This window comes from Protopterus annectens, chromosome 1.part0 (assembly GCF_019279795.1).
Source record: "Protopterus annectens isolate FY-2018-M chromosome 1.part0, PAN1.0, whole genome shotgun sequence".
Lineage (NCBI taxonomy): Eukaryota > Metazoa > Chordata > Ceratodontiformes > Protopteridae > Protopterus > Protopterus annectens.
In genome coordinates this window covers 1095605121-1095617243 of record NC_056725.1, presented here as the reverse complement: position 1 = coordinate 1095617243, position 12123 = coordinate 1095605121, and the positions used below count along the sequence as shown (strand labels likewise).

The window sequence follows — 12123 nt, the reverse complement described above, 5'->3', positions numbered from 1 at the left end:
GTTTTAAACTGCGGCTGTCGTTCAGTCCAGGCTTTAAAACTGAAGTTGTTGTCCAGATAAGTAGAATTGCTGCGTTCAGCTGAGTTGTTAACAAATGGAGAAACCTGAGGATAGTCCACAATAACCGGATCGCCAGAAGGTAAGTTAACAGTAACTTCTTTACGTTGCTCGCCGTTCCTTTCATTCGCTTTATCTTTTTCCTTGCCGTGTTGCTGATTGCAAGGTATATTCAATGTCAATACCAATACTCGTTTTGAGCAATTGGAAAGCAAATTTGAGCTGTTGTTACAGATATCCCAACAATGCTTGTGCAGGTTCGGTTTTACATTCAAAATTAACTGAATTGTTCAACAGAACTGGTGTTGAAGTACTAAAGCTTATGGTTGATGACTATGCATTTAAAGGAAATGTTATTTTGAATGAATTGAACACCTTGCATGATAACATTGTTAAGGATGACAAATTTATTAGTTTTAAAAAGAAATACAATGATACATTCAAAGAGGTAGATGAACATTGTTTTAAGGTGTTGGACAGAAAAGCAAAAAAGATGGAAAGGGACTTGGTTGAATATAGAGAAAATAGGGCCTACCCAGTACCAGGGTTTAAAAGAAATGTAAATTTAGAGGAAACAAGTAATAGGTTTAACCAGGCGTCAAATGAGGGACAAGAGTATTCTGATTTGCCCAGGAGGAGTGAAAGATTAGCGCAAAAGGGAAACAATTACAACCAGCAGGGTTTTCAGATACCCAGGGCAGATCACGGGTGAAATCCAACCAATTTCAACAAAATGCCTGGGGGAAAAGACGATAATTTATAGTAGATCTTCTGAATACAATCACACTGCACACTCATTAGTAACATGTGAGGAAGGAATTTGCAGTATTAACAGTTTAAATGGTTTTAAAATATACAACTACACTGACATCCAGATTACTGAAACATTCTTTGAACTTTTTACTAAGGGACTGCAATTTGTTCCACACAGGGCAAGTTATTTGCCCAAACTGCTTATTGAATTAAAATTATTCATAAGAAACCTTAACTTAAGGGTGTTTTTTAAAAACCAACCCCAAGGAGAGCGTTCACTTTGTAGAAGCAGTACTTTTAATCCTCCCACTCATCCCAAATTACAGTTGTTTGAGGAACTCATTGAAAAATTTTAGGGATTATTTCAAAAACAGAAACAAAAACACTAAACATTCCACTAATTTTCCTCACAGTTTGCAGGTCATTGTAGATAAAATTAAGGATGACAACATTAGGGTAATGAGGCCTGATAAAGGGGGTGGCATTGTATTGATGAAACAGTTTGAATATGACAACTACATGTGTAATATTTTACATGACACAAAAACATACCAGGCCATTTCTTTAAATGAACTCAACACTGCACTTGGTCAGATCAAGGACTATTTGTACGATTTGTTAATGCAAGGGTTCATTGATGAAAAAACATACAACTTTCTAGCTGTTTCTAAACCCAAAACCCCAATTTTATTTGGCGTCCACAAGGGGCTTAACCCACTGAAATTTCGTCCAATAGTCTCCGGAGCGGGTGGAATAACGGAACCACTTAGCAAATTTGTGGACGTTCAACTAAAAAGCTATGTAGCAAAATTAAAACATATTTGTAAGGACTCCTGGGAATTTCTAAGTAGTTTAGATCAAAGTATGGACAATTCCAGGCTACACATGGTCACGATAGATATCGTTGACTTATTCCCTAGTATCCCTCATGAGCAGGGTTTAGACTGGTTTGGTGAGGCAATTAGTAAGGAATCTGGCCTCAGTAACTGTATGGTTAACAACTTACTTGAGTTCATGAGAATAATTTTAAACAACAATTTTATATTCTTCAATGGGGAGTTCTTTAAGCAAATTAGTGGGGTGGCCATGGGGGCTCCATGTGCCACTTCTTATGCAAACATAGTTTTGAGTAAATGGGAGACAGAATTTATCCATTCCACCCAATGGAGCAAATACATCAGCTTCTATAGGAGATTTTTGGACGACATCTGTATTCTTTGGGATGGCTCTGAAAGGGACTTTCAGGACTTCATGAATTATTTGGCCCAAACTACCAATTTTCTACGTTTCACCCATGAAATTAATGGGAGAAGTTTACATTATTTGGACATCAAATTAACCAAAAAATCTGACAATGTTGGTTTTGTTTCCCAAATATACAGAAAAAAGACACATTGCAACTCTTTTTTACATTTTAACAGTGGGCACCCTTTGCATGTTAAGAGGGGCATCATTAAGGGACAACTGGTGCGTGCATCTAGAATCTGCAGCACACAGGACTTGTTCTTTGAAGAGAGAGAATTTCTTAGGAGCTCCTTTTTGGACAGAGGGTATCCTGAAGAATTGTTTCAGGACATTCTTGGTGAAGTTCTAAGAAAGAGACGCACATTTTCCACCGCTCTTAGGGGTTAAAGCGGTCATTCCTAGGAGGCAGAATAAACTTGACAATTTTGGCAGTAATTTTATATATACATATTCACAAGATGCACACTTTATTGAAACTACAGCAAGCAATTTTTGGCCCATTGTTCATATGCAGGATGAATTTGTAAACATGTTTTCCAACAAAATTTCGTTTGTTAGAAAAAGGGGCATCAACTTGAAGGGCATTTTTGAAATTAAAACTAGTTCCAACAACAGCTTGTACACTAACACAGTGACTAAACAAAAATGTACTTATGCATGTGGCATGTGCCATCAATGCAAGTACATCACTAATAGTGACAAAATCACCATCCCTTCTAGAGGTATCACCATAACATCTAAAGAGCACTTCTCCTGTAACTCAACTAAAGTGGTATATTTAGGAGTTTGTCAAAACTGTTTATCATTTTATGTTGGCAAAACAGAACGAGAATTTAGACGTAGGATATACGAGCACATGAATGACATTAAAACAAAAAAGGAGACTAATGCTTTTGTTAAGCACTCCGAACAATGTGCCAACGTCTCTATTCGTTTTTTTGTTTTGGACAGGGTAGTTTATGATAAGAGGGGTGGTGATTGGAAGAATGCTCTAAACATTAAAGAATTAATTTGGCAGCTGAGGCTTGATGAGCCCTGGTTTAAATGATGGAACCAGTTTGGCTTGCATTTTGAAGGATAGGTACAGCAAACTATAAATCAGTGGATTTACATTCACTTTTACATATATACATTTTTTCTGTTTTTATGACACACAGGTATACACATTGTGGATTTTCAAGTTTCACCATTCATTTGTATTAGAAATTGATTACAATATGAATTTAACATCAGAATTATTTATGATTCTATATTTACCTAGGTCAAGGTATGCGTATATTTATATTTGATTTTAAAATTCATGTGCTTTAATGATCTATTTATAGGGTAAATATTAAATAATGTAACAATTTATTTATTTAATATAATATTTTCTGTTTTTCACTTTTTACATAAAGTAACATGTAAGATTGATTCATTTACTTGAAAAGTATTACATACAACTGCAAACATAATTATTTTGTGACTAAGATGTAGCACAAAAAATGAGTATTTAACGCAGTTGTCACATTCAAACTTCAAGTAGAGGTAATATCAAGAGGTTTTTTATTAGATTGTTATTATTAAATGTGTCAAAACGTAATGTATTTTTACTTTTATTATTTTAACACTTATTATTACTGTGACAACAAAAGCACATGTTTAAACAGTTTTTAAATGTATATATATTTTTAAAAAAAGAAAGTATGGTTGATTAAATTCAATCAATCAATTACATAATTAATTAACCTAACAACCCAGCATATAAAAAAGAGCTGTGGTATACAGAAATCACACTTGAAAAAGCCCGTTATAAACGGGTGAAAGCGCTTCTGTTGGAGTTTGGTTCGTGTTTGTGGAATAAAGATTTCTAGTTTACTACCTGGTCATCATTTTTTGGCGAGCATTCTTTGAATTGAAAAGAATTGCTGTTACATCTTTAAAGAACTTGATTATAAGATTTTTCACGTATTTTTTACATCTGCTGAAACGTTTTATAACATTCCAGAGTGAGGCTTCTTGGTCTACGCGTTTTTCTGTTCCTACACTAAACTATGCACACACCACTAACTACCCACTTACCTTAACCCAAACCCTAACCCTAAGGTCCGTCACTATCGCACACTTACCTCACCCGCTCCCGAACCCTAACTCACTTAAATCCGCCCTAACCCTCATGTCCACTCAATCGCACACACACCTAACCCGAGCCCTAACCCTAACTCACCTAAATCACCCTAACACTCACATCCACACAATCGCACACTAACCTGAATCCGACTGGTAACTTTCCACCATAACACTGAAAATACCGAAGCAACAGAAACGGACAACCGAATTCTTTCCCTAGGAAAAAATTTGAGTTTCTGCTGCTTCGATATTTTGCAGTTTAGCGAAAATAAGTTAGATCAATCAGCGTTCGCTTTTTTAAGCGCTCGAGGATATAATATAGACCCAGTTCCTCCCCCATTCTCCTAGAGGCCAGTTTTCTCAATAAAGTGTTCAGTTCTGGCGCCTTAGTCACTGATTTGTGAAACTGAAGCGGGTTATTTTAAGACTCTGAACAAAACCAAAACAAATATTTTACTCATTGTTCTCTATTTACTCTTCTGCATTCAGTGAGCATTCCTAATTCCCAACTCCCAACTCCCAAGCAACTTATTTAGAACACTTTATTGTTGAAGTTTAAGGACATATCTGAATATAGCACCATTAATAACGTTTTCATATAGCTCACATCTGTGTATCCATAAACACAAATGAAGATATGAAACTTCAATCAAAAGAAAACAAAACTAGGCTGCTTACAGAACATTCTTTGCCATTACTATTGTCTGATCCCTTTTTTCAACTCCCCCATATTTTATGAACACATCCACTGAAATACAATCTGACAATAAGTCTGGAAATGTATTCTGGGGCAACATTACCATCTCTGTGTAAGTCTCGAATCATCTACCTTCCAATCTAGCCTATTAAAGACAGCCTGACCACCATCTAGTAAAGGAGTTCCCATTCCACATTACAAGACAGCCTGCCCCTAACTACAGCCAGTTAATCCATGAGCAAATACCTCAAGAAACAAGATCACTGTCAAACCACAATACCCACCATAACTCAGGTTTACTGCCTGCTGTCTAGTCTTTAAGATACTAAAATCCAATTGCATTCCCTGTTTACAGAAAGCAGTCTTATTTAAGCAACAGCACTAGAATCCTCCATTCCTCAACCACTTCTTTCTTGAAACTACCAATTCCAATATGTTTCCTTGGAAGCAGCAAAACACAGTAAACAAAGTCCAAAGCTATGGAACTCTCTCCATCAGTCCTTCATAAGAAGTACTACTTCAGTTTTTCTTAACTGCGATAATTAACCACATTTTAAAGATGAATACTGATGCTGTGCTGGCATTACTCAGTTAATGTAATACTGTTTGGAGGCATAATCTGCTACAATGGGTCCTATCTATCCTCCTTGCAATTCAGATGTTGAAAATAATAATATATGCCTAACTAAAATCATACCAGATATTTTTTCTCTCTTAAATGTCATTTGATTTTTTAGATTATCTTGTGTGTAAAGTGGTAGCTAAAAATAGGCTTTAGCAGTCTGCTTCACTTAGTGGAAAAAAGTTCATGACCTTTTCTTCCTATGAACTTTCTTTTTAATTACACCACAGCTTGCCAATGATAATCCATTGGAAGCAAATCATATCTCCATTCCAATGTATAGATGCCAAGCTAAGGCTGTCATCAAACCCCAACCTAGCCAACCCCAAACTAGTTTGGCAATTCTGTCTAGACAAAACTTTTAACATAGTAATTTTGCTTGTTTTGTGATAGCCAGTAGAACTAGACACAACAATCCTGATGTGGCCTTACTGATGATTGATATATGGAAGAATGGCTTCAGAACCTCCAAATATAACCCCTTAAACTATGCACCTCAGCACTGTATTGGACTTTGACAATGCCCTTTCACATGTGGCAATTTAGTACCTCATAGCTTTAATTCTCAGAACTAATGACTTATAGTCCTAACTTTGATTGTCTGTCTCCCATTTCCATGTGTGTGACTTTGGGCAACTCAAAATAAATAAATAACTAAGATAGTGTTCCAGGTAATCTCTGGAAAGTGTTTAACCTAAACCTGCACTGTGTAATCCAGATTAAAAGTGATTAACCAACCCACCTTTTTACGCAGAACATAACACTAACAATAACGAGCACAAAACCATGGCAGAGAATCACTGTGATGAAATGAATACATCACTTAGCCTAGACTCCATACTTTTTTCAAAAGGCTATGTCAAGAAGCATATAACTTGAACTAAAGTAGCCCACATTTAATGTATAAAAATATTGACTAAGAACAAGAGTCTTTGTAGAATTAAAAGTTCTAGACATCACCAAAGAACTCCTCTAGATAAGTGATATAAAAACCTAGTGTATGACCAGTGGGAAGAAATGCCAAAACATCTCAGAGAGCACTCCATATCAACATATTCAAGGCTTACCCATTAGCCCCCAAAACCATGTTACTCCAGCTACGTTATCAGATGTTCAGCCATTGAAACCATGTATCTATCAGTTGATGAACCTCTGTTCAGCATCACCAACTGCACTCTTTTCTTCCAATCCACATTGCACTTCTATTAATAAATTTAATTTGCCAAAAGCCATGGTTCTCATGCTTTATCATGTCTACCTCATCCCTGCACTGGCCAGTATCCCAATAAGGCAAATCAAAACACATTTAAGATTTAAAATTATCTCATAAATAAAAATCTCATTCAATGAGCTCTGAAGATCCTTTCTATAGCACTCCAAACACCAACATTCCTAAAACATATGCAATCAAGTTCCATGCTACCTCTTCCTACATCTTCAACAAAGTCCAAACAGATTGCAAAACATATGCTGTAGCCTTGCTGGAAAATAAAAATACATATGTAGACATTTCCATGGAAAGAATCAAAACTTTCTTGAACTGACTACATATCTGGACATCTGGTTACTTCTGCCGATCTTCCCTTATAATTTCTACCCCAGGCATACAAGGACATTCATTCCTAATCTTATCAACTAAATTTTGCTTGTCTACTAAAAACATTGTAAATTCTAATTACTGATTTACTGCAAATGGATTACTCCCCTCTAACCTTAATTAAGATCACTTATCCCTAATGAACTATCTGTAGCAGACCCTTTGGGTCCATTTCTGTCTCTTAAAATTTTTCAAGACTGGTTCATAATAGTTAAATCTATGTTTGTCACTTAGATTAATTTTCTCTTGCCTTTTTTGAAAGTTAACATTTCTTTTATCTTGACCATCCATTTCTAATATTTCAACAGAGTCCCTCTCATCCTCCAGGTGCATGCAATACACCTCTGTAACTGATTATCCTGATGGCAACATTTCATACTCTTGCTCGCTACATTTCAGTATAATTCTCTAAACAGATTTTTAATATTCAGTTTAGAAAGGAGGGAACTTAGTTTTATTAGTCTACACACTACAAAATTTGTGTGGGTTGGTCTCTCTCTCTCACCCCTTCTCCCTCTCTCCATGTATCTATCTCCAACCCAACTGGAAAAGCAATGCTTTCCACCTGGCATCAAACCTGCCAAAATGACACAAGTCGAACAGCTTCACAAGTCATGCATGCATAAATATGGAGCTCCAGAACACCCAAACCTCAATTTTCTCTTGACAGCTTATCCTTTGTCATCTGTGCCCTTCTAACATCCCAAATACAATCTAATATCTAACCTTTTAAGGTGAAAAAATACTTTATGAGAAACTGAGGGAAAGGCCTGACACACTGACATGAAAAAAATATTTGCAGAGCTTGGATATTTTGGTTTATGTTACTACTTGACTTAGATGAGTGCAGTAGTTTTCTTTTCTGAATGATTCACTTTATAATCAAAATAGAAGTTAAAACTCATTCTGAAAACTAAATTATCAAAGCAAAAGCAAACACATAATGCCACCAGCTAATTTTCAATTCAATATCTCCCCAAGTAAGAATTTCTTAATAATATTGCTAAAAGCTCAAAATATAAAGGAAGCAGCAATGAAGAAAGTGGACACTCCTGTCTAGCACCTCTGTCCAAGGAAAACGATCTGGAAGATACAGAAGGGAGAAGAGCGTGCACATAAAGGTCAAATGGGAGCTCAACTTGAGTGAGGACGACTGCAAGGGTGCCCACTCTCCACATTTCTTTTTGCAATTTACACAGAGCAACTAGCTCAGCAGATTAGACACCCACAGATCCAGGGTTTTGACTGAAAGGAATGCAGGAAAAATGATCACTATTTACAGTGTGATTGATGCTGTTCCTACCAAACCCAGACAAAAATATCCAAGAGCTACTGGTTTGCTTAAAAACTTCACAAAAATATCAGGTTATAAGGTCAATGAAACTAAAACAAAAGCCATCCCAGTGAACTGTACCCCAACACGTGACCTTGTACAACAATATCCCAATTTATAGGGACATTATAAAATAAGGTAAGTCAGGACGTAACCAATGAAATGTGGAATGAGATAAATGGGAAAATTAAAAGATATTTGAGGAAATGGAAGATTTTATCATTTGATCTGGATAATAAAAGTTTAGCATTAAAAAAGGTTTGCTGTCCCATTAGTTCTACATGGGAGACAAGCTTTTCTTTTCACATTAGAGGCCAAGTGGTGAAATACAGGGCAGGGGGCATCAAGAAATGTATTTGTGACAGGAAGAGAGAGACATTAAGGTGGGAGAAAATGGTTCACTCAATACCACTGGGAGGAATCTTACCAATGGGCTATACAATTAAGATGTGTTTACATAATGCAGGAAAAGAACTGAGCAAAAATTAAAGCAACTGGCCATTATTTGAGGGAGGGGGGATTATGACTAAGTTGATTATTCGAACAGGAAGCTAGAAACATACTGGGGATAGCCAGACATACTCTGGACATGTATTACTGTAGACATTGAAAAGAAGTGTATACTTACTGGGCTAGGAGAAAAGAATAAGCAAAGCCCAGTACCTATGGAAGGAAACCAGGAAAGACAAGAAGGGACCACTGTACTGGGAGAAAATGATGGAGGAAGAATCAATAAAGAGTTGGAAAGAATAAAACAAGAATATGGACTTGGTGAAACATAAGAAAAATGAAATAAAATAATGAAAAACAGGGTAGACCACATGCCAAAAATAAAATGACAGTTCACTGAAGCAGAAACAGATTATGCTAGCCTGTGAATGTTGATGAGCAGAAAATATAAGGGTTTACTACAGCACAGATAAGGAATAAAGGATAAAAGTCTTTACTATTATTCCTGGATATTTCTTTTGTACCCTTACCAGGCCTATGCCCTTCCTTTTCGAGTGTTATAACACTTTCCATCTCCTAATGCCTCAATGACAAAGCCACCTTTCCCTCTTATTCAACACGGTTATCATCCTTACAAAAATTAAATATTCCTCCCCACTCAAATAATATTTTTAGTTGTCTTAACTTTTGGAGTTTGACTATGGTGAGCTCATCTACTTACCATATGCCCTTTCTGTCCTGCTGTTGCTGCTTGCTTACCGACTTCAAGCTGCTTCCACAGACATTTCCATCATGTTTCTCAACTCCTCCACTCCCCGATTCCCCCAGTGCCTCATGATGTTCTTTCCTCTAACATCCAATGGAGATTTCTGACAAACTGGTGATCCTCCAAAATGCATGTATGTGTGCATGCTGTTTGCAAGTGAAATTGTGTAGGTAGTGACAGACTTGCATCCTATCCAGAATTACTTTCTCTACCTTACATACACAAAGCATGGGAACAGGCTCTGGCAAGTCTAGTTACCCTGAACTGGATATAGCAGGCAACAAGAGAATGAATAAATTAACAGTGTTCTCTCACTCTGTGTTTCATTTGGAAATTTGGCAGTGGGTACTTGCCATGCCGATTGACATGTGGCTAGTTTGCATTACAGGAAAAAATCTTCAACAATACTTCAAAATAAAAATGTACAATTAAAACATGACTATTAAAATAAAAAAGCTGCCACATTTAACAAAGAACAAGAGAGACGTTTGTTAACCTTTGCAGATGGGTACTTGTTAAATATTCTGAAGATTGCCATTTCAGCTGCTACAGTTTTTCCAGATCCTGTGGGAGCTCCCAGGAGAACATTGCAGTCTGTATGATAAATGGTGTGAAATATTTGTGTCTGGATAGGGTTAAAATGAGTAAACTTGTAAATGGCTTCATACTCTCGATTTCCAAGAGCTGTGATAGGAAGTGGCTGCAGATCAAGCAACTCTGTAACAAAAATAAATTAACATTATCAATAACAATTGAGTACTATCAGAATCTTTCAGTTCTTGAGGCTTTCTGCACTTCTGAAGTTAAACGTAAATTAATTTTAAGCTAATGACTGCACATCTTGATCTTCAGAAGCGCAACTAGAAAACTAGAGAAGCACAGCAACATAAATTCTAAATAAGTACAATGGTGCTGCTTCTCACTGCTTACACAATTATTCAACTATTTATTTTGCTGCCTGCAAGTTTGCATTAAGCCTGGTCCCCTTTTACAAAGGAAACCTGAGATAAAAACAGTGAAAGAAGTAATGAATACAACTGGTCAGAAATAAACAATGCATGCATTTAACAACAGTCAGAAATAATCAAGAATAGCAGAGGTAGAGCACCAGCATGCATTTACAGAGACTTGTACAGAAATTTTGAAGGGTTGTATATTGGCAAGGTTACCAGCAAAAGTCAAGACAAACCTATCAGTGGTTTTACTTGGTTAATAACAGTCAGTATACTTATATTGTAGTAAAACAATTACACAAAGTGATTTACAAGTGGAAATATTACTGCACAACCAGAAAATATAGCATTTGTTCTCAATGCCTGTCATAATCAAGTAATTATTTCACATCAACTGCTTTAATGGTGATTTAAATCCAGATTGCTAATTAACAGGTTATGATCTGTAGACAGTCCGTCATAATGACATACACTTCTTAATGAGAAAAATATACTGTACTCATGCCTCTTAAATGTACAGTTTTTCACACAATGTTCAGATTTTTACCCCATATTTTAGTCCGTTTTTCATAAAATTGTGTTTTTCTGGGAAATTATTGGCAACTCATTAAAGATTGAAGTCGGAAAATAAAGACAGACATTTGAGTTTCAGACTTCGTACCCTTCAGAAAATTTATGCTAATGTAAAACCTATTATTCTATCTACTTTCTAAGTTTGTAAGAACAATATTTAAAAATGTTCCTTAGTTTGGGCCTTTGCCCCACTTTTACTTATGGCTTTGACCAGATTTCTTGCTCTAAGAAGTAGAGTGGTATGACTGTACTTCCCAGACATGGATATGCAATTAATGGCATAAATGCACTTCATGCATGCCAGATGGTGAATTTTATTTATGCACTGTGTACTTCATACCTACAACAATCAGAGTTTTCCAACACATAAAGAAGGCAATATTCACAAGCACAAGTAGCACTTTTTATTCAGGGTAAATATGTTTTACCACATCTACTGCCTAGCAAAAACTTTCTGTAGACTGAGAAAGGGGCATACACTGACTAGATACCTAAATGTCAGTTTATACTATAATTTCTGTCATCACTTTCCTACCTCTGAGTCTTGTGTAAAAATGAAGCACATTTTGTGGCATATCATCAATATTGTGATTCTAATGCTTTGGAGTTATTTCATTTAGAAATCACTTTCACATTTGTTAAGAATTTTGTAGTTTAGTTATGTCCTAAAGTTCTGCATGAGTTGGCCAAAAACAAGTAATGGATGCTCCAAGTTTCTTGCACTTCAAATGTTTATTAAATTTTGCAAAATAAGTAAACTCATTTACAAAAAAAGTATATCAAATCAAAACAAAGTAATAAAGAATTAAAATGACAACAGCAGCACAATACTTAAATCATTCACTTATCGGTATAGTATCCAGTACTAAAATAAAAAAAAAAGAATAAAAACTAAGAGGAAAAGAAAGTGAGAGTTATAACCCTACAACAAGGCAGGAAATTGACACTAGAGGGAAAGTATTGTTGTG

The 12123-nt window shown here is 35.9% G+C and overlaps 1 protein-coding gene across 1 annotated transcript in view; it reads right to left on the bottom strand.

Moving 5' to 3' along the window:
- Positions 1-12123, bottom strand: part of ASCC3 (activating signal cointegrator 1 complex subunit 3) — a 4485173-nt gene that overhangs the window by 1161450 nt on the left and 3311600 nt on the right. The window contains exon 23 of the mRNA XM_044069284.1: positions 10126-10346. Coding sequence (XP_043925219.1) covers positions 10126-10346 — 221 coding nt within the window. The remainder of the gene's footprint in view (positions 1-10125; positions 10347-12123) is intronic.